The 24,895-nt window shown below is 31.8% G+C and overlaps 1 protein-coding gene across 4 annotated transcripts in view; it reads left to right on the plus strand.

The window, feature by feature from the left end:
* The window catches only part of LOC145266469 (endoplasmic reticulum-Golgi intermediate compartment protein 2-like), a 63,905-nt gene that overhangs the window by 34,785 nt on the left and 4,225 nt on the right, over positions 1-24,895 (plus strand). For 3 of the 4 annotated variants that reach the window (XM_080122156.1, XM_080122155.1, XM_080122158.1), the window contains 6 exons: positions 448-494; positions 10,025-10,244; positions 16,813-16,908; positions 17,046-17,104; positions 23,233-23,331; positions 23,471-23,568. In XM_080122156.1, the coding sequence (XP_079978282.1) occupies positions 448-494; positions 10,025-10,244; positions 16,813-16,908; positions 17,046-17,104; positions 23,233-23,331; positions 23,471-23,568 (619 nt within the window). The remainder of the gene's footprint in view (positions 1-447; positions 495-10,024; positions 10,245-16,812; positions 16,909-17,045; positions 17,105-23,232; positions 23,332-23,470; positions 23,569-24,895) is intronic. The other variant, XM_080122157.1, reaches the window with a different exon arrangement.

A 24,895-nucleotide genomic window follows, 5' to 3' on the forward strand; every position in this document is an offset into this window, starting at 1 on the left:
CTGGTCCACAACTCGCATGTCGCCAGATCAGAAGCATGGGCATGTGGTTATGAAATCCTTTCCTATCCTCCCTACTCTCCTGACTTTGCACCCTCTGACTTTCACCTCTTCCCAGCCATGAAGTTGTTTTTGAAAGGAAAGCTTTCCCAGATGATGCAGCCTTGATTTCTGAAGTCATGTTGTGGTTTGAGGACCAACCTGGTTCTACAAAAACGGTCTCCAGACCTGCATTAAATGATGGGAGAAATGCACAACTCTGGGTGGTTCCTATGTAGAGAAAAGACTAATAACTGTGCCAAATTTTGTTGCTCTACTGCTATGGGAAGTGGGTCAGGGGTAAATCTGGATTTTTCCAAATTATATTAAAATGGAACAAAAAATTTTCCTTTGAACTTCTTGGATATTTACTCTTTACTTTGTTTCAACACTTTTTTTTTTTTTTCTTAGGAAAATAAAAATTAACGTGGACATCACAGTATCGATGAAATGTCATGGTAAGTAAAATATGACCCCCCCCACTTTTTTTTTTTTTCTAAAATTTTTCGATTTTTTTGATGCAACCAATTATCCATAAAGGAGATTGTCTCATGTTTAAAATGACATTTTTTTTTTTGTCATTTTTTATTAGATCAGGTTAAAGAATTGAAGGTAATTTATTTTTTAACCAAATAATGCTTGAATACAAAGATTAAACATTAATAAACACATTGTTCCGATACAGATGAAGTGCATATCGTTGAAACAGTAAAAGAATGTGCACACATCATTGAAACGGTAAAAGAATGTGCACACATCATTGAAACGGTAAAAGAATGTGCACACATCATTGAAACGGTAAAAGAATGTGCACACATCATTGAAACGGTAAAAGAACATACATGGGAAGCTTGGAGCAAACTGCACATTTTTTTCCAATGACATCTTCTCTATTTAAGAAAAAAAAAATTTAAGCTACTTAAAGAACTTGAAACAGTAAGCTTAATATTTATTAATAAATGAATCGTGAACATTTAAGATCGGTCAAATACTCCTTGATTGAAAAAAAAATAACAAATAAAAAAAATTGTCCAAATTTCTTTTTTTTTTTCTTTCTCTAACAAAAAAATTTAAGTCTTGCTTCATGCGTGTGTTCTTTTTCCGTTTTTTTTTTTTTTTAAGGAATAATGTTTTTATTAAAAATGTTTCTCTTATTATGGTTTTTATAGTTGGTATAGATAAACTATTAATTTTATATCTTCCTTTAACTCTGTCTTTTATTTTCTGTGTCCAGTAGCCAAAGTAATGCACAGCCTTTTCTTGGCAATGCTACATGTGTGCGGAGAATAATTAAATATTTTCTATCCACACATTAATTTAGATAAAATAGAATATTCAATATTTGTCTTTTTCAATTCCTTCATTTTAAACTAAATAACACAGGAATTTTATAGACTTTTCTCCTTTCCAAAATTTAAATAAACTAGATTGGAATATTATAACCCCACCCTCTCGTCCATTCTCAAATTCTTATGTACTCTATGCCATTTCACTGACCTCCATTTCCCTTGCTCAGGACAAGTTGGCAAAACCCATATCTTTACAGTGCGCATTCTTAGCCAATGCCAATCCTTGCTTTAAAATTCTTCAATACGACTCAACCTGAGCATTAATGAGCATTAATTAAATAGTAATAAACTGAGCAATTGCACCAGTTTGTCATATATACCTGCATGAAACACCAAATGGAGTCCTGGTCAAGTCAAACTGCTGCAAAATTGACAAAGCCACGGTCTGCTGACTATGAGTCTAGTGTATGAGTGTATGTCGAAGATTGAAGATATAGTTAATTCATTCTCTATCTGGATAGAATCCAGCTTGTGATGAGTTTGCGGATTGTAGATCCCTTTGAATCTCTTTTGCATAAACATTGTGAAAAAACTTTGCTACCACATTGACGTAGGTTGATATCATTATAGTTTCAATGAAACTTGCTGTCCCCCAACTTCAAGATAAGTTAAATCATTCCGTAACGTGAATTGTTTTTCTATACATATTTTACCTCAACATCGTGATCCTTTGAAATATCACCTCTTTCTACATAACTGCAATCTCGTGTATAAAACCGATCAAAATTGTCAAGGTAGCTCTCACATATAAATCAGTAAGTATGGAATTACTGTTAAATATAACCGGGATGATATGTCTTTGATAATTACTGTTAAATATAACCGGGATGATATGTCTTTGATAATTACTGTTAAATATAACCGGGATGATATGTCTTTGATAATTACTGTTAAATATAACCGGGATGATATGTTTTTGATAATTACTGTTAAATATAACCGGGATGATATGTCTTTGATAATTACTGTTAAATATAACCGGGATGATATGTCTTTGATAATTACTGTTAAATATAACCGGGATGATATGTCTTTGATAATTACTGTTAAATATAACCAGGATGATATGTCTTTGATAATTACTGTTAAATATAACCGGGATGATATGTCTTTGATAATTACTGTTAAATATAACCGGGATGATATGTCTTTGATAATTACTGTTAAATATAACCGGGATGATATGTCTTTGATAATTACTGTTAAATATAACCGGGATGATATGTCTTTGATAATTACTGTTAAATATAACCGGGATGATATGTCTTTGATAATTACTGTTAAATATAACCGGGATGATATGTTTTTGATAATTACTGTTAAATATAACCGGGATGATATGTCTTTGATAATTACTGTTAAATATAACCGGGATGATATGTCTTTGATAATTACTGTTAAATATAACCGGGATGATATGTCTTTGATAATTACTGTTAAATATAACCGGGATGATATGTCTTTGATAATTACTGTTAAATATAACCGGGATGATATGTCTTTGATAATTACTGTTAAATATAACCGGGATGATATGTCTTTGATAATTACTGTTAAATATAACCGGGATGATATGTCTTTGATAATTACTGTTAAATATAACCGGGATGATATGTCTTTGATAATTACTGTTAAATATAACCGGGATAGTATAATGTCAAACCAAAAGTATGCCATAAAAATAGAACGTTTTTACAGCATACTTTTAATTTGTTTTCTTTTTGAAAAAGATTTTGTTTTTAAATTATCAAGGTCATTATCTCATATATTTAACATTTCATATTTATTAATTCATATGTGAAAAGCTGATTTGATAAATATACAAAGATTTATAATTTAAATGCTGACTTGGGTTGTGTTTTTTTTTTTTTTTTTTTTTTTTTACATGGAATTCACCACTTATCAAGGCCCAATGGCCACTCGGGGATAAGGGTTATTGTGTGTACAGTAATCAAAGGGATAGTGTAGCAATAGTATTGAAGAATTGGTAAGGTGTCATTACTTAGGGGGGGGCGGTTCATCAGGAATTTGTTTGTGTTGGACTTGAAGACATCCAGGTTGAAGTCTGGAGGGAAACAGGCAAGCGGAACAGAGTTCCACAGGCGTGCAGTTCTAAGAAAGAAGCTTTGTTCATGGAATCTACGTTTTGATTTAGGCACAGATAAGGAGTGGGGAAAATTATTGACGGTGGTTTCAGCTAGTCGGGTGTTTTTTGAAAAAGATTGGTGAGGGGGGACCAGAGAATGGAGCTCAGACGAGCACTTGCCATGGAAATAACGATAGAACAACGACAGGCTCGCTACGTCTCTTCTGTGGGAAAGAGGTTGCAGGGTAGAGAAAAGGGCATCCCCCACCAAGCTACGAAGTCTATTTTGTACTCTGTCAAGGCAGGATAGGCTATTTTTAGCAGCTCCTGCCCAGATGTGGCAGTAGTACTCCATCTTTGGACGTACTTGGCTCTTACATAGATAGAGAATTGCATCATTAGTGAGATATCTTCTGGAGCGGTAGAAGAATCCCACCATTTTCCCGGCGACCTTGGCCACAGAGTTGATGTATGTGTTCCATTTAAGATCAGGAGTAACGGTCAAACCCAGAAGCTTATCAAAACATGGGGCCTCCCCTAGACGAGAGCCATCCATTTCAATTGATGCCAGATGGAGATCAGAGCGTTTATGATGTAGAGATAGGAGCTTGGTCTTGGATGCATTAAAGGTAACCAGCCACCTCTTTCCCCACTGCACCACACGCTCAAGATCAGAGGAGAGAGAATCAGAGAGAACATCATCATTTACGGCCTTTGATGTGTTGCCATAGATGGTCGTGTCATCAGCATAGATGTCAACGTAAGATTTTAGTATGTGTTTTGGGAGATCATTGATGTAGATCAGAAAGAGAGTTGGGCCCAGTATGGACCCCTGAGGGATTCCAGCATTAATACTGTGGGCCTCTGATTTCTGCCCATCAACCACTACTATTATGAGCCTATCTGAGAGAAATGATTTAATGATCGAGAAAACATTTCCAGCTATACCGTATCAAAGGCCTTTGATATGTCGAGAGCAATTGTCCTAGAAATAAAACCTTTGTCGAGAGATTCACTAATCCTATGAGATATAACTGTTAGCACATCTGCTGTAGATCTAGCAGAACGGAAACCATATTGCATGTCGCTAAAGTTATTTCTGTTGAGGTGGTTTACTACTTCTCTATTTATTGTGGATTCCAGCTACTTACTCATGACACACAGGAGACTTATTGGTCTGTACTGAGAGGGGGATGACTTATCACCTGAATTCTTAAATACAGGGCATACTGATGAGGTTTTCCAGGGTGTTGGGAAGCACTTCTCCTTAAGGCAACACTTAAACAGTTTTGTAAGTATGGGGGCAAGTTCTGGTTGTAATTTGTTTTAACACTATAATTGGAATATCGTCAGGACCAGTTGCTTTACTGGAGTCAAGGTTCTTGATTAGCTTGGCGACCTCACGCACAGATATTTGTATGTTGCATAGCGTGTTGTCTGTTATAGGAGGAAATATGGGGAGTTGATGGCCTTCATCGCACAGGGTAGAATTTGCCGCAAATTTTTTGGCAATGGTAATGGTTAGGATAGAACGCGCGTTTCTGTTCAAGATCCTATTTGCTATTTGCCAGAACTGATGGGAACCAAGCCGCTGCTCAGCTATTTTGGATTTAACGGATTGAGCATATAGTTCTCTTGCATTTTTTATTACTATTTTACAGTGGTTGCTGGCGGTCCTGAAAGCAGCTTTAGTTTCAGTGCATCTATTACGTTGGTAGCTATGGAAAAAGTTATTTCTGTGTGCGATGGCAGCAGCACATTCAGGGGAGAACCATGGCTGGTTGTTAGGTTTTTGTTGGAATTTTTTGGATGGTATGACTTGATCTATGCCTACAAGTAACCATTCGGTCAGGTCTGATACTATAGAGGACACATCCTTTTTAAACATGGAATGGAGAGGTAGATCAGATATGAATGTACGGAAGCTATCCCAGTCCGCCATAGAGTATCGGTATACAGTACGGTGGAGAGGTATGTCTGTAGATTTATTATATTTCATTTTTATCTTAACTGATATGACGCAGTGGTCGGAGGATCCCAGAGGAGATAGAACGGAACATGAGCATAGCTCGGGAAGTGGATAGAAAAAGGTCTAGAAGGCTTGCGTACTGACCGGTAGTATCGGGCACACGGGTGGGCTCGCGGACAATCTGAGTGAGGTCATAAGCAATGGCAAAATCATGACAAAACCTCCCCTCATCATCTGTCTTATTTGAGTGAGTCAGCCATTCCACATTATGGACGTTGAAGTCACAGCAAATGTGAATGTTTGCCGAGGGATGAGCAGATAGGATGTGGTCAATTTTCTCTGATATACTCTTAAAGACTGTAACTCCGCTGTTGTGGGGGCGATAGAGGGCAAATATAAATGCAGTGGTGTAAGCAAGTGCAACCCGGAAGCACATATAAGGTAGATTAGGGTCTTCTCTGGAGATATCCCTGCCACATGGAAAGCCATCTTTAATGTAGGCACATATTCCATGCCCGTGGCGATCTTGGGGGTCAGATTTAGATGTTAAGTTAGAGTATCCTTTAATTATGAACTCATCTGGGGAGGTGGTCGGCCCTATTCCAGTTTCGCTTAGAAAGAATATGTCAGGTTTCATCTCCTGTAATTGAGTTTCAACCTCTGGAAGGTTAGAACGTAGACCCCTGATGTTGGAGAAGGAGACATGGTAGTAGGGGTCTGCATAGGAGGATGGGGTTCTAGGTTTATTTGTGTTTTCTTTTTTGAGATATTTCATGTTGAGGATTTTGGGGTTTGTGGAACAGGTCAGCATACTTGGTTAGAGCAGAACAGAGAGGGAAAGTAAGAGAGGAAAAGACAAGCACATGATAAGGTAAAGCCGTAACAATTACCCACTAGTATGGCATCGAAAGGCCCCACCAGAGACTACTGCATGGTCCAGAATCCATTCACCAAATGGCAATACAGCAGTCCCTGTACTTTGCACCTGCTGATAGGACAGCCTCCTTAGTGGTTAATCCAAGGTTCGGGTCCCTGACTATCAAGCGGTTAACGTCAGCCCAGATGAAAATGTTTACCTCCAGCACCCTTACTAGTGACATAGCCACAAGGATAGACATAGAGATAGAAAATTTCCGACATCTCAGACTACTGTTCACGAAGTACTACCGACCTGGGGAGCAGCTTTTTCTTCACCCTTTGTCAGAAACATCACCCATTTGGAATGAGGACTGAGGGACAAAAAAGGAGAAGCGAGAGTTACTGGAGCTGCCGATAACACATTCACTGCATTATCTACTCTCCATTTAAAAAAAAAATAAAATGGTAAGAGGGACTTATAATGTTATTTGTTCATAAGTCCTGTCACTTTGACATTCCTGTATACTACATTGCTATCACCCTTCGTAGCATTCACATTAGTTTACCAACAATGCTTCAAATAAACTACCTTTCTCTTATATATAGTGATCAACTGCATAATAAAGTCTTCCTCAGAATACAAAATTAAAAGAAGTAAAAATAAAATTACAAGGTGTCTTCAATAAGTTTAGACTTTTTTTTCATATGGGTACTTTTATTGATACATGAAACTCTAGTCCTCAATCAGCCTTTAATAAGGTGTATTCTAATTCCTGCTGTAGTTGTTCATATGAATGTGAAATCATAAACATTGGTCATAAGATGTATAGCAATAATATACTGAATTTTAAAGAGTCTGTGACAATTTTCAATGCCTACATAAAAAAGTCTGGAAACTTAAAGCACCTCGTATATTATAATTTGTAATTAAAATATAATCTTGTTTTGTATTCAGTAAATATTGATAAAATATCTTGGTACATGAGTTTATTTTGATTGCATCATGCATTTATTTTTTACTTGGTTACTTGTAATTTAAATAAAAAATTGAGTAAAACTGAATAATAGATTAAAAAACAAACATAAAGACTGGATGCTGAAATCTAAAGATCATCAGTCAAATGTTATTCTGAGCTTTTACGTTAGCTACATATTCTATATTTAAATTGATTTTTTTTTTACGTTAGTTACATATTCTATATTTAAATCGATTTTTTTTTTACGTTAGTTACATATTCTATATTTAAATCGATTTTTTTTTACATTAGTTACATATTCTATATTTAAATCGATTTTTTTTTTACGTTAGTTACATATTCTATATTTAAATCGATTTTTTTTTTACGTTAGTTACATATTCTATATTTAAATCGATTTTTTTTTACATTAGCTAGATATTCTATATTTAAATCGATTTTTTTTTACGTTAGTTACATATTCTATATTTGAATCGATTTTTTTTACGTTAGTTACATATTCTATATTTAAATCGATTTTTTTTTACGTTAGCTACATATTCTATATTTAAATCGATTTTTTTTTACGTTAGTTACATATCTCAAAATTTAAATCGATTTTTTTTTTACGTTAGTTACATATTCTATATTTAAATCGATTTTTTTTTACGTTAGTTACATATTCTATATTTAAATCGTTTTTTTTTTACGTTAGTTACATATTCTATATTTAAATCGATTTTTTTTTTACGTTAGTTACATATTCTATATTTAAATCGATTTTTTTTACGTTAGTTACATATTCTATATTTAAATCGATTTTTTTTTACGTTAGTTACATATTCTATATTTAAATCGATTTTTTTTTACGTTAGTTACATATTCTATATTTAAATCGATTTTTTTTTACGTTCGCTACATATTCTATATTTAAATTGATTTTTTTTTTACGTTAGTTACATATTCTATATTTAAATCGATTTTTTTTTACATTAGTTACATATTCTATATTTAAATTGATTTTTTTTTACGTTAGTTACATATTCTATATTTAAATCGATTTTTTTTTACGTTAGTTACATATTCTATATTTAAATCGATTTTTTTTTACGTTAGTTACATATTCTATATTTAAATCGATTTTTTTTTTACGTTAGTTACATATTCTATATTTAAATCGATTTTTTTTTACGTTAGTTACATATTCTATATTTAAATCGATTTTTTTTTTACGTTAGTTACATATTCTATATTTAAATCGATTTTTTTTTACGTTAGTTACATATTCTATATTTAAATCGATTTTTTTTTTACGTTAGTTACATATTCTATATTTAAATCGATTTTTTTTTACGTTAGTTACATATTCTATATTTAAATTGATTTTTTTTTACGTTAGTTACATATTCTATATTTAAATCGATTTTTTTTTACGTTAGTTACATATTCTATATTTAAATCGATTTTTTTTTTACGTTAGTTACATATTCTATATTTAAATCGATTTTTTTTTTACGTTAGTTACATATTCTATATTTAAATCGATTTTTTTTTTACGTTAGTTACATATTCTATATTTAAATCGATTTTTTTTTTACGTTAGTTACATATTCTATATTTAAATCGATTTTTTTTTTACGTTAGTTACATATTCTATATTTAAATCGATTTTTTTTTTACATTAGTTACATATTCTATATTTAAATCGATTTTTTTTTACGTTAGTTACATATTCTATATTTAAATTGATTTTTTTTTACGTTAGTTACATATTCTATATTTAAATCGATTTTTTTTTACGTTAGTTACATATTCTATATTTAAATCGATTTTTTTTTTACGTTAGTTACATATTCTATATTTAAATCGATTTTTTTTTACATTAGCTAGATATTCTATATTTGAATCGATTTTTTTTTACGTTAGCTACATATTCTATATTTGAATCGATTTTTTTTTACGTTAGTTACATATTCTATATTTAAATCGATTTTTTTTTACGTTAGCTACATATTCTATATTTAAATCGATTTTTTTTTACGTTAGTTACATATCTCAAAATTTAAATCGATTTTTTTTTTACGTTAGTTACATATTCTATATTTAAATCGATTTTTTTTTACGTTAGTTACATATTCTATATTTAAATCGATTTTTTTTACGTTAGTTACATATTCTATATTTAAATCGATTTTTGTTTTTACGTTAGTTACATATTCTATATTTAAATCGATTTTTTTTTACGTTAGTTACATATTCTATATTTAAATCGATTTTTTTTTACGTTAGTTACATATTCTATATTTAAATCGATTTTTGTTTTTACGTTAGTTACATATTCTATATTTAAATCGATTTTTTTTTACGTTAGTTACATATTCTATATTTAAATCGATTTTTTTTACGTTAGCTACATATTCTATATTTAAATCGATTTTTTTTTTACGTTAGCTACATATTCTATATTTAAATCGATTTTTTTTTTACATTAGTTACATATTCTATATTTAAATCGATTTTTTTTTTAAATGATTTTATTTGCAAAATCATCCTAGGTGAATTATTTGTTTTAAAGAAACTAAATCAAAATACATTTTTTTTGTTAAGAACATGTATCCATGTTTCACAAAAGAACTATAATCGAACATTGAAAGAAAGTTATCAAAAAGATTGAGAAAGCTACTCACTTTATGATGTAGGTTTGTACTTTTTCAAGACATAGTCTAATTTTTTATTTTGTCATAAAAATATTTCCTTTTGCTGTTTGCAGCGATTGGTGCTGATTGTCTCGATATGACGGGTCAAGATGTCCAGGCATTTGGTCAGCTGCAGCAGGAGGATGCCTACTTTGATCTCACTCCTGCCCAACAACAATACCAGAACATGTTACAGGAATTCAATCAATATCTACGTGAGGACTACCATGCCATCCAAGAGGTCCTTTGGTTGACCTCTGGATTTGCATCTCTGGCTGCGGCGATGCCTGATCCGTGAGTTGAACGTACATAACGTATAAACATTTAAAAACGAACACGCTTGCACCACCATATCATGCTAACACTCTATTATCTCTCGTTTTATATTTCTCACTCCTTCGTAGCATATGTGTATAAATATTGACTCTAAATTCTTGAAACTTCACCCATTGGCAAATATATTTAAAAAAATATCTGTGTTAATTTGTCAATCCCTCTTTTCTAATTTGTTTGTTTTTTTTTTCCACTTAGATCTTTCCAATTATATAAGAGTTAGAAATATAATTCTATAAGAGTTAGAAATATAATTATATAAGAGTTAGAAATATAATTCTATAAGAGTTAGAAATATAATTCTATAAGAGTTAGAAATATAATTATATAAGAGTTAGAAATATAATTCTATAAGAGTTAGAAATATAATTCTATAAGAGTTAGAAGTATAATTCTATAAGAGTTAGAAATATAATTCTATAAGAGTTAGAAATATAATTCTATAAGAGTTAGAAATATAATTCTATAAGAGTTAGAAATATAATTATATAAGAGTTAGAAATATAATTATATAAGAGTTAGAAATAGAAAAGGAAAACAAAGTTACTTAATGTTTTGTCTACTGTTTCATGTTTTCTTTTTGTTTTTTTTTTTAAGAAAGTAAAGAAAATGGCTAAATAGTGCACGACGAGAGGATCGGTTATTTCAGGATACACATCTAAATCTATGTTAATTAGGAAATACACAAGTGTGCATATATATATATATATATATATATATATATATATATATATGCGATGATGGATCCCTATCACTCCTAGATTTCAACCTCAAAATATCAGACGAGAGGACCGTCACTACTAAATTCTACCGAAAAGCAGCCAGCCAAAGTATATTTGTACACTACAAGTCGACCCTCCCTACTAAGGTCATTATCGGATATGCTAGGAATGAGATCATCCACATCCAAAACAAGTGCAGTAAGCCTAAGGACAAGACAATACACAAAACAGTTCCACCAGGTCCTAGAGATAAACGGATACCCCAGCACCGTCATTAAACACCTCTGGAACACAAGAAAACATGTAAGAAGCTTCCCCACCAATACCTGCTTCCTTAAAATGCCCCATCTCAGCAACAAGATCACAACGGCTATTCGCAGGGCCATTAGAAGGGAGGGTGTCAATATGCAACTAGCCCACTCCGGACCATCCCTTAGACAGCAGCTTTCTAAATGCAAGCACAATGAGGACCCACCACCATGCACACTGACAAATTGCCCAGTATACCCCACAACCATATGCCACCGCACACATGTAGTCTACAAACTAGAATGCTCTGCCTGCGGAAAATTCTATGTGAGCAGCACCACAAGACCCTTACACATAAGAATCAAGGAACACACTCAAGCATCATAATTCCGCAAACACCTCAACAAACACTAATATATCTATTAAAGTCGTTATTTTAACCACAGAACACAATATTGGGAATGTTCGCATAAAGGAATCATTGCTAATATCCAAATTACGGCCAGAACACAACAACAGACTGGAGCTCGGATCATCATTCATTATATAACTTTACATCGGCTCCCACCAAAGACTTACCATTACAACCCTAACCCATTAGAACAGGTACACCACTGCACACCGCCCACACACTAACTCACAGTCCAGACAGGGCCTTACCACTAGCCCCCCGCCCATATAAATTATATATAAAAAATAAAAGAAATTAAACAAATAAGTAAATAACAGCAACATATATATATATATATATATATATATATATATATATAAAATAATAATAATAATAAATAGTTAACTGAAATAACATGAACCAATTTAAAAAAAACTTTAAAAAACCCAAAAAAAACGTTTGATTTAAGCTAACCCACCTATTCAAACCCAAATAAATACTAACAACAAACACAAATAAATTAATAAACAAATAATAATAAAGAATTAAATAAAAAAAAATGTTCCATCTATAACCACTTAGTTTTATTAAAATAAATAAATTAACAATTCCCAAGGAATGTCAATCCAGCGTCCCTCATCCCAGCTATCTTCCTATTCCTGACAACCACATCCCTAACCTAAACACCCCAACAGCTGACTGAGAGCGCCCCCCATCCTGCACCCCCCTCCCTCCTCTCTCACATCCCCATTCCACTTCTCTCCTCCTAAAGCTAACCAGTACCAGCCTACTAGCGACTTATGTGACCTAGATACACCAAGTCATCCCACTGAATATGCTAGGATGTTAATAAATTATACAAATAAATGAATAATACAGAGCAGCAGAAAAAAAAATAATAATAAAGACAACAAAATAGACAGAGAATATACAAAATTAAAAAAGCTTACGCTAAAGCATCAAGTTATAAATTAAAAAAAAAAAATAAATAAAATATATATATACAAAAAATTTTTATAAAGGAAAAGGAACAAAAAAAAAATGTTAAACCCCCTCCTTACATTTGCTCCGAGGCTCCACACAGCCATCCAATTCCCGCTCCATCATCTAGTATGCTTTGAATCGATCTGTCACGTCTACCATTTGAAAAGGGAATTTTTTTCCGAAATTAATAATGGATATTGTCGCAGACATAACAAGTAAGACATTTGTATTTAATACAATTGAATAAATATATGTATATATAGACATATATATATATATGTATGTACTTATTGATTTGTAAATCGCCACTTGTCTTAGTCTTCTTCCAACAACAACGACTATATCTCATTCCTCGCATTGTGATAGCCTTCTAATTCTCTACTACATATATATATATATATATATATATATATATATACTTATTGAAAAAAAATATTTGTAAGAAAAAATTCTCACAAATTTATCAAAAAATAAGTTTTTAATTATTTCGGCCTACCGCCAAGACATGTAATGTTCAAAACGTATGCACCATTTATTTTTCTTGAAGAGGCCATTATCAATGCTTATAAAAAGAGGCTAATCCTCTATCTGGATGGTCACCCTTTTTATTTTATGAACATGTCATGTGTTTCAAACATTACATATATCTTGGTAGAAGACTGAAATGATTGTATGCAAATAAAAACCGATTTTTGTTAATTTGTAAGAATTTGTTCTTTTACATTTGAAGTAGTTTATATATTAAAATATTTTTAATACAGCTCTAATTCTACATTTTTGGAAAACCTTGTGTTATGAAACATATATATATATATATATATATATATATATATAACTTACCTAAGGTGCAATGAAATCATTTTAGTTTAATTTTTATTTGCATATTTAAATTTAAGGCAGACAATTATATTTTTTAATTTCAAATGAGTTATTGCCCTTGCTGATTATTTTTAGGTGATTTAGCCTAATTTGGAGATTACGATTGCTTTCAATTATAAAGTTAAAATGATGCAAGGGCAAGAATTCATATTCGAAAATATTTTTTGGTGCGTGACTTGTGGTTTCCCTTTGATCTATTCTTTGCCGTTATCAATTCTGATATACAAAGAAAATAATAAACATAGGCAAAAGGCGATGTAAATCAAGAAAAGTTTCTTTTTATTAACACTAGCGAGACCTGTGGCCCAGAATTGCTTGGGGAAATTGAGGAAATCACTGAACACTGGCTTTCAGTTATTTATTTGGAAGTGAAGAGGGGGGAATATTCATGGGCTTGTTTGGATGCTATATGCATGCATGTTCGGAAGTAACTAACTTCAAGTGTTAATATTGTTTTTGAAGAAGATGGCAACTGCTTTTTCCAAAGTTTATGCCATCATTTTTGACAACATAAACACACTAGAGCTTATATATATGTATATGCATACACACATATATATTTGGAGTAATTTACTAAGTTAATGAACTTAGCTTGCTATATATTATTATACTAAAGCTGAGTTAATCAAGGTTTGTTTCCCTCCAAATTTTTTATATATATTTTAATAACACAAAAACATACTAAAATATTCAGTTTTGGGATTCTGAGAAAAAGTCTATTTTAATTTGCAATTTATTCGCTAATAGAGTAAGTTCTTCTCTATTACCATTTTCTCTTCTCGCTGTTCGATTTGTGACGACCTACTCTTATTTTATATAGTTTTGATCGCTTTCTCCTCAATCATCCTTCTCTCTTGACAGTCGGATGTAATAAAGGAAAGAATAAAAATATTGGAATAGTTGATTATGAACAGAACATTAACACAATTCATTATGAATAGATCATTAACACAATTCATTATGAATAGATCATTAACACAATTCATTATGAATAGATCATTAACACAATTCATTATGAATAGATCATTAACACAATTCATTATGAGTAGATCATTAACACAATTCATTATGAATAGATCATTAACACAATTCATTATGAATAGATCATTAACACAATTTATTATGAACAGATCATTAACACAATTCATTATGAATAGAACATTAACACAATTCATTATGAATAGAACATTAACACAATTCATTATGAATAGAACATTAACACAATTCATTATGAATAGAACATTAACACAATTCATTATGAATAGATCATTAACACAATTCATTATGAATAGATCATTAACACAATTCATTATGAATAGAACATTAATACAATTCATTATGAACAGATCATTAACACAATTCATTATGAACAGATCATTAACACAATTCATTATGAATAGAACATTAACACAATTCATTATGAACAGATCATTAACACAATTCATTATGAACAGATCATTAACACAATTCATTATGAATAGAACATTAATACAATTCATTATGAATAGAACATTAATACAATTCATTATGAATAGAACATTAACACAATTCATTATGAATAGAACATTAACACAATTCATTATGAATAGATCATTAACACAATTCATTATGAATAGATCATTAACACAATTCATTATGAATAGAACATTAACACAATTCATTATGAATAGATCATTAACACAATTCATTATGAATAGATCATTAACACAATTCATTATGAATAGATCATTAACACAATTCATTATGAATAGATCATTAACACAATTCATTATGAATAGATCATTAACACAATTCATTATGAATAGATCATTAACACAATTCATTATGAATAGATCATTAACACAATTCATTATGAATAGATCATTAACACAATTCATTATGAATAGATCATTAACACAATTCATTATGAATTGAACATTACCACAATTCATTATGAATAGATCATTAACACAATTCATTATGAATAGATCATTAACACAATTCATTATGAATAGATCATTAACACAATTCATTATGAATAGATCATTAACACAATTCATTATGAATAGATCATTAACACAATTCATTATGAATAGATCATTAACACAATTCATTATGAATAGAACATTAACACAATTCATTATGAATAGAACATTAATACAATTCATTATGAATAGATCATTAACACAATTCATTATGAATAGATCATTAACACAATTCATTATGAATAGATCATTAACACAATTCATTATGAATTGAACATTACCACAATTCATTATGAATAGATCATTAACACAATTCATTATGAATAGATCATTAACACAATTCATTATGAATAGAACATTAACACAATTCATTATGAATAGATCATTAATACAATTCATTATGAATAGAACATTAACACAATTCATTATGAATAGATCATTAACACAATTCATTATGAATAGATCATTAACACAATTCATTATGAATAGATCATTAACACAATTCATTATGAATAGATCATTAACACAATTCATTATGAATAGATCATTAACACAATTCATTATGAATAGATCATTAACACAATTCATTATGAATAGATCATTAACACAATTCATTATGAATAGATCATTAACACAATTCATTATGAATAGATCATTAACACAATTCATTATGAATAGATCATTAACACAATTCATTATGAATTGAACATTACCACAATTCATTATGAATAGTTCATTAACACAATTCATTATGAATAGATCATTAACACAATTCATTATGAATAGAACATTAACACAATTCATTATGAATAGAACATTAACACAATTCATTATGAATAGAACATTAACACAATTCATTATGAACAGAACATTAATACAATTCATTATGAATAGATCATTAACACAATTCATTATGAACAGAACATTAACACAATTCATTATGAACAGAACATTAACACAATTCATTATGAACAGAACATTAACACAATTCATTATGAACAGAACATTAACACAATTCATTATGAATAGATCATTAACACAATTCATTATGAATAGATCATTAACACAATTCATTATGAATAGATCATTAACACAATTCATTATGAATAGATCATTAACACAAACCATTATGAATAGATCATTAACACAATTCATTATGAATAGATCATTAACACAATTCATTATGAATAGATCATTACTACAATACTCCATTATAAACAAGTACAAGTAAAATTTAAGCTTGAGGGGAAAAAGATATAATTAGCAAAATTAATTTGCAGTTTTTTTTATTTTTCATATTTAACTGGCTTTGCAAACTCATTATCATTCACATATTACAGTGACTTCAAAAGGAGTGGTCCTCCTGATGCGTGCCGCATTCATGGTTCTCTAACTGTCAATCGGGTTGCTGGGAATTTTCACATAACTGCGGGGAAGTAAGTCTTATCTTATGAATTTCTATCTTTTTAATGTACGATATCAATTGGATTATGGTTTATCAAGTGTTTAACATAGAAGACTTTATATTGACAATGTTTTCATGAAATTTCATCAATATTTTGTTGTTTTTCAGATCAATTCCAGTCATTCCACGTGGCCATGCTCACTTAGCCTTACTTGTGCCAGAAAGCGGTAAGCAAGATGAAAATTTCAAGTGATTTTTAAAAATTTATTGCGGACAATTATCCTCATCTTCTTTAGTTGTATCACGACGTTTCGGCCAACTGTTCCTCTGGCCTTTGTCAGGTGGTTACCGCAACAGGATAGCAACTCCGACTCTCCGAACGGCATTCTCAGCGATTATTGCTTTCCATAGTTGTTGTCTCAATGCAGTAATCGCTGAGGATGCCGTTAGGAGATTCAGAGTTCCTATCCCATCGTGGTAACCACCAGACAAAGGTCAAGACCTTGTGTAACAGCACTTAAAAAAGATGAGGATAATAGTCCGCAATAAATTAAGAAATAAAACTAATTTCAAACATTCCATTTAATTAAATAATGATTTTTAAAAAATCTTTTTCTTTGTTAAAAAAAGAAAAAACAAAATCTCTTTTTTCATCCCCCGACAAAGGGGGGGGGCTGTAAATTCACCCTTGTCTGTTCGTCTGTTCATCCATTCGCACTTTTCTCAATAACTACACCTTGGAATGCTTTGAAATTTTGCTCAAACATTAAACATGATATGAGTAAAAAAGTTACAGAACAGATTTTCTGGGAAAACTTTGGTTGCCTCCCTAGGACTGCCTTTCGGGTTAAAATGGCTAAAATTGACACTTTTGTGCTTGTTAAAAAAAATTGATGCCTTTTAAAAAGTTGTAGCGAACTGATTTCTATATAATTTTATTTGTCTATACTTCGCGATAACTCTTGGGTGCGCCCCAGGGGCTCTTTTAGGGATAATAAAAACACTCACTTTTTTGGGATTATTTTACCATATTTGTCCAAATTTTTTTGTGTATGTCTATTTAGCAGTTTTGCATGGTGCTGAACTCAAATTTAAATATGTTAAGGCCTTGGGGACTTTTGAGGCTAAATGGGAGGAGGAGGATGATGGACTTAGTCATTTCTTTTTTTGCATGGTGCATAACTCAAATTTACACATGTTAAGGCCTAAAACTGCACCATTTGTTCATTTTCACCAGGATTTGATATTCCCTGGGGACTTTGGAGGCTAAATATGGGGGGGGGGTATGCTGAACTTAGTCATTTTTTTATGCCTCGTTCACTCATTGGGGACCATGCATGTTTCACTGTTTTTTCTTTGTTTTACATTTTCTCTCTTTTCTCAGATAACTAGGGATGGGTAATGTTTCAGACCTTTTTTTCAATTAAAATACCTTTGCTATGATCAAAGTGTAGTATCTGTTCTAATACTATACTTCATTTTTTTCTGTTCTTGATCAGTGAAGGAGAAATCATTTTTGACTGAGATAATTTTTATTTTTGTCTCAATCCAGAATGCACCTTTTTTGTAGAGCTGGATTTTCCTGACATTAAAAACTGACCTTGTGTCTAACTCTTCCCGCATGGAAAGGCAGGTAGATAAGAACTTATAAAATAAACTGTGTTATTTAAAATTCAGTTAAACATAAATTCATGAAAAAAATAATTTTTTATCTCTCGTACTGTAAAAATCAAAACTTAATTAAAATTCAAACGTTTAAAAAATTTTTTTTTTTTAAACTAAAAATGAAAAATAACCAACATGAATTTGTAACAATATTTACGGTACTTGTACAGTTTAATCAAAACATTAAAAAATGAAAATAGCAAAAAAAGGTTATATTGCATGTATCCGTTATGGAACAAAGTTCTCCGGAAAAAAATTTCACTTAATTTCATCAAGTAGTTTTTTTATTTATTTATTTATTTTTTTTTTGTTTTTACAGCAAAAAAACAATTTGTTATGATACCGAGCAGAAGGTTCAATTTTTAGGAAGAAAAGCTAGAATTAAAGATGGGAAGAGAGTATCGGCGCTTTACATGGAGTTATCTCCCCGTGGCATGGTGTTCACTTTTCACAAATTTCACAATGGCTGACTTCAATGAGCTCTCATAAGAACGTGTTTTTCCGCTGTAAAAAAAAACTACTCGATCAAATTAAATGAAATTTTTTTTTGAAATCTTCAGTCCAAAACAGATACGTACAATATAACCTTTTTTCGATATTTTCATTTTTTAATGTCTTTACTAAACTATACAAGTACCATATTTACATATGCTAAAACATGCAAAAAGTTTTTGTAGTCGAGATCTTGAAATGTCAGTTTATCAACTTGTTCATTCAGCTTTTTGCAAGTCCTGTTTTGATTTGGCTATGGATGCACATAAATGTAAAAGTTGACAATAAAACTGACAATAAAATCAATAACTTGTAAAAGAAAAAAAGATGTTACTATTATTGCTTAATTTAGACATGTTTGGGTTGTGCTTCCATAGAGGTTTATGACGTCATATATTAAAATAAAAATTATTTTCAAAATTTAAAAAAATAAAATATAAAGAAAACTTGCAAAATTTCTTTTTAAACTTGAGTATCTCATTTTTAAACCAAATATATATAAAGTTTCAATCTGATAATATGAAAGAAAATAATGTCTATAAAAACTAATATTTAAAGATTTAATGTCTCAAAGACATTTTTTTTCTACATTGAAATTATCATCAGTCATTGTTGATCTTTTTTGAAAAATTGAAGATAATGTGCAATATTTGTGTATCTTAAGAACTGTATGTATCTCGGCATCCTCTCAGCTTTGCTCGGAAGATGACTTCAATCTCCGGATTATGCTGAGTGTCGCCAAACAAATCTTAACAATGGTACAAAGCAAAAAAAATAGCAAAATAAATAAATGGAAATCATCAAAAAGAAAGACATTACCGTAATTTTGTTTTATTAACCATTTTTTTCCTTTTATTACTATTTGTCTGTTGAGAGGAAACTGTTAGAGGAGGTTGGGCTGTTCCCTTAGGAAGCTTTGAACTGATCCAAGTTGATCAGCATGGCTTCCACGTCATCTTCCATCCCTCCCTCTAGGATCGTACAGAGTGCAAGTTGTTCTGAATCGATGTGCCTCGTTCACTTATTGCATAGTTCTGTTTATGTTCGATAAAAACCTGCAAATGATTCTGTCGGATCTTGGCCAAAATCCTTAACAGAATTATGAACTTGTAGTCATTTAGTTCTTCCCCACTATGTCTGTCACTCTTCCTCAGCAATGTGATCAATTTCCTGATGACTTGATCTGGGATGGAACCGTCATCAAATTAATGGCTGAACACATCCTTGAAAATCAGTATAAACATGTACAACAGACTAAAATGTACTTTGTGGGGCAGACCAAGTTCTGGCAATTTGTAACAGCTGACCTGCTTCAGTGCAGTAAGAAACTCCAGCTGTATTAAAGTGGGGAAAGTTGGCCAAATAGTTGTTAAAGTCTTGTACACGGAGATCAGGCTGCTACATAAGTTACTCCTCAAAATACTTCCTAATTTCTCGGCAGATTTACAGTCATTCTCAAGGTTTGCCTATCTGGTGCTTGACACTTGCGCTGTACCTATCCGAGCCATGCCTAGAAACCTTCCAACACTCATACGTGTCAAAGTTCACTGCTCAGTTGGACACTTTTTTTAGCCCAAACTTTGCATTTGTAACACTTGATAGCCTCATGCCAAAGATCCTGCTTGGTTAGTTCCTGATTAACAGTATCTCCCTCACTCACTGTCTGGGCTAGTTTATTTTCTAGCTGCCTCTGTGTTCATATCTAGGTTGAGCTGCTAAGTATATTTGATGGAGAAGTTCCTAATCTTAGTTTTTAGGCTTACTTTTGGTAACTGTCCCACTAGATCTTCTTCCATAAATAATGCTAGCTTTTCTCAGAAGTTTGTATCTCCAACAAGGAAGTATTCAACTTCCAGTACCTGGCTAGTTTAGGCCTGTTCCCTAATTTCAAACAAGCCATTTATGGTCTGTTTGACCTAACCAGGTGGATGTGGGACATGCCAAAACATGTATGTCACCTCTTCTAACGAGTATCCTATCTAAATAAGTATTTTGGTAGGAAAGAACGCTATTCGTCCATGGCCACATCTCTTGCTCAGATCGCATCCAACCATTAGATTAGCCAAATTGCTCATGCCTCTCCATTCCTCTAGTTCCTCTTCCTACCTTGTCTATCTTGGGGTCAAGGATGATGTTCCAATCCTCCATTAAAAGGTTCAGACATGCGATGAATGAAATGAGATCCCGAAAAAAGGAGACTCACTCTTAAGTGGTACTAGGTGCATGAACCACGATGATCTGCAATGCGCATTGTTTGACGGTAATATCAGTTATAGAGTGCATTTCACAAGCGAGGAGACACCCTTTCCTCTGGGATTCCCATATGCTGACAAGACATCATAGTCTCTGACCAGCACTTGGCAATCCCTGGACAAAACGAAGCAGCAACATCCACTCTGAGTGTCAAGAGGTCTCTCTGAATGCAAGCTGCCCTGTTTGAAGACCGCATTTGAGCTAGCCAAGTTGAAGAGCATGTAACTTAAGCAGTGTTGCATCTTGTTCCAAAGTTCTCTGGTGAGAGAATGATAATGCTATATGCTATGCTCTTGTTAGCTCTTTCATGTCCTGGCCACTGTGTACAATATCACAGATATCCAGGGGAAAGGTTAATTTCAGTGCCAGGTTCAGTGAAGGCTGCACCAGTACTGGGACCTCTCCTTTGCATTTCAGAAAAAATTTGTAAACGGAAAGGTCTTTGTCCTTAAACAATAACGTTCCTGGGATGGTCTCCTCCGCAGCCTCCAGCATCTGCCAGACTACGTTTTTGCAACCAGCTGAAAATGTTCTCAGTAAAGTGACATCTGGGAAGTTAGCTGAGTTTTCGACATCTTTTCCCCTTATCATACGGAGGTCCAACAGAGGTTTCAGACAGGGGGGTCGATTTTACAGATATCCTTCCCTGTATTGAAGTGGAGGGTTTTGTCCTTCTTGCCATGAGTAGAAGCTGACTGGTTTCTCTTCTTCCTCCATTCATCAATATTAAAGTAGAGTGGTGAGTGTGTGAATGCAGGTATCTTTTTGGCGAGTGTGGTGTGGGGATATATTTTGCTTCTGATGTGGGGATCAGTGTTTGTAGAGCCTGAGGTATGTGTTTTGCCTGTAGTTGTTCAGAGTGGCAGTTGATTGTGTGAGTGTGAGTTTTACTGATGTTTGGAGGTGGTGCGTAACCTTTTCTTGTTTTTTGGATGAACCAAGAGGGAGCGAGTTTGTGTGTCTCCTCACTATCTCATCAGAAGAGTTCAGTTTTTCTTTTAGTCTCCTGCTTATTGAGCAAGAGGAGTTTTTGTTGCTTCTGCTGTTAGTGAGTGAGTGATGGGGCTGTGCTCCACTCGTCATTGGTCTTTTCTCGCAGTTTTGTTGACCTTGGAGCTGGTGTTTGTGCTGACATTGAAGGAGTGGCTGCAGCCTTCCTTGTCTCTGGAGTTGGGGTAGTCTGGTTGGCTTGGAACTGTTCTTTTGGGGCAGTTCTTCACCATTTACTTTGAAGTTTCTATTTCGGCTCCCTTTTTTAGGGAGTCATCCTCTTGGGGAGCATCTCCTTCATATTTTTTTTTGCTTTTTCCGATTCCGGCCATATGCCTCATCTGAAATTGGTAATGCTCCCCCTTTTCAGGAATCGTCCTCCGAGGGAGAAACCCCTTTGGCATTGCCCCTCTCCCCTGCCAGGCTGGGGGTTATCGCTGGTTTCTTTCCTGTGTTAGCGTTTGAAGCCTCCATAGTCAGTGGAGATAGAAGTTTAAAAAAAAAAGAAACCGTTTTGACTGAGGTGAAGATGGTGTCTTAGAGTGGGGAGCTGTCAGCACTGTCTTACATACCATTACCACATCAATGTTTTCAATTTTTTTTTTTTAATTAAAAAAGTTTTTTAATTCTTTATTGCAGCCTTGTCTTCAAAATGTCTTGTGGGCATAATTGTCTGCTTATTTTGATGTAAAATGCGTTTTGTTAGTAATGGAGGAACAAAGTTGCGTCTGTATGTCTTTCGTATCTTTTGCAACTGTGTTTCCCCAGACATGATTCATTTCATAAAATTTGCCTCTTTCACTTTGGCAGTTTCAAGGTTTTCTCTGTTAACACAAGATCTATAATATGTAAAAAAGTTTTTTGCGCTAATCAACATTTTTTATAAACCTAAATTCTCTTTCCAAAATCACATTAAAATTTCAGTGTTATATGTTTTTTTTTTAATTTATTTTAGAGTACAATTTCTCTCATCGAATTGATCATTTTTCATTTGGAGATCTTGGATCAAAGTTTGTACATCCATTGGATGGGGAGGTGATGATTGCAAAGGATAGTAAGTTCAACTTTCATTTTGTTTTTCTATCATTTTATTTACCTTTTTTTTTTCTTTTAGGTCAGTGTCTATCTCTTTCCCTCTACATCTATTGCTCTCTTTCTTTTCTGTTAAAATAATTTTCGAATTTCTTCTGCAGATTTTCATATGTTCCAGTATTTTATGCAAGTTGTTCCAACAGAGGTGCGCACTTATAAAAATAATATGGACACTTATCAATTCGCAGTCACTGAAAAGGTGAGCATTTTATTTTTTTTCCACATTAATATATTTTTAATAAATTACAATGAAGGATACTTCTCAGTTATAAAATTAAAATATTTTATATTTCATTTAAATTTAAAGAAGACAGTGCAGTGCAGAGGTATAACAGACAAATACAAGCTGTGGTGAATTAAGTTCTACAGCAATGAAATGAATTATTAACACTTTTTTCTCTTTTATATATATATATATATATATATATATATGCTCTTATGTTATTACTTGTGTCAATGATGATGATATATTTCAGGAACATTTAATTTATCAGATATGTATTCAATCTTAATTCAAATGTGCATGATAAGTTAATGAAACAAAAATTGAAATAATTTTAAATCTAGTTATATTAAAAATAAAAGAACAATTGATTCAAACTTATTATTCCTAAATTTATTATTGTCATTATTAATATTTTTAGTTTCTTCATTTTCATCATATAATTTTTTTTTTATTTATTCTTAATTCTGCATTCAATTACGGCAATGGATTTAAATTTTTCTAGTCAAAGGCAACTTTGCCAAGACGAATTATTCTACGATTTTTTTTTTTTCAGTTTAATTTAATTATTTTAATTATAAAGTTGATATTTTTACCTCAGTTTATTCGGTTTTAATTAATTATTATAATTTTTTATTTTGTTGTTATTCTTATTTGTTTGACTTTTATTTATAATTGATTAATTTTCTAACATTTTGGTTCAATTAAAACTGATTTTGGATAAAGTATAACTGTTTTAATGTTCATTTATAAAAATTTTAACATCAACTTGAATGATTCTGTTATATAGAGCACTGCTGGGAGATGCCAAGTAACCTGAATGATTATTATGATCATTGTCTATGTTTGGGAAATAGAATGTTAGGGAGAGTAAAAAGGTATTTTCATATTTAAAATATTTTTGGTAGAAATATATTCAGAATGCTAAGGTGGAATGTTAGCTAAATAAACAAACTATGTGGCAAAAATGGATCAGCTGATTTGCTAGGTGTATCAGAAGCACCATTAAAAATGCGTGATAAGAACTTGAATAATTCAACTTACTATCTTTCGAAGCTTATAACTATTTGAAAAATGTCATTCAAACCCTAATTTTTTTTTCAATTAAAGGAGCAAAGACCAAATTTTAAAAAAATAACAGGTTCAATAGCAAATTATGCAATATTTATGTTTTTTAAATCGGTTTTCTTTAAAAAAGATTTAAAGAAAATCAACAAAAGTTTACTTACTTCAATTATAAAAATATATATAAATTCCAAAAAATCACTTACCTATAAAAAGTACTATTCAATGGATACTTCCA

The sequence above is a fragment of the Euprymna scolopes genome, chromosome 41, assembly GCF_053919585.1.
Source record: "Euprymna scolopes isolate OS-2025 chromosome 41, ASM5391958v1, whole genome shotgun sequence".
Taxonomy (NCBI): Eukaryota; Metazoa; Mollusca; class Cephalopoda; order Sepiida; family Sepiolidae; genus Euprymna; species Euprymna scolopes.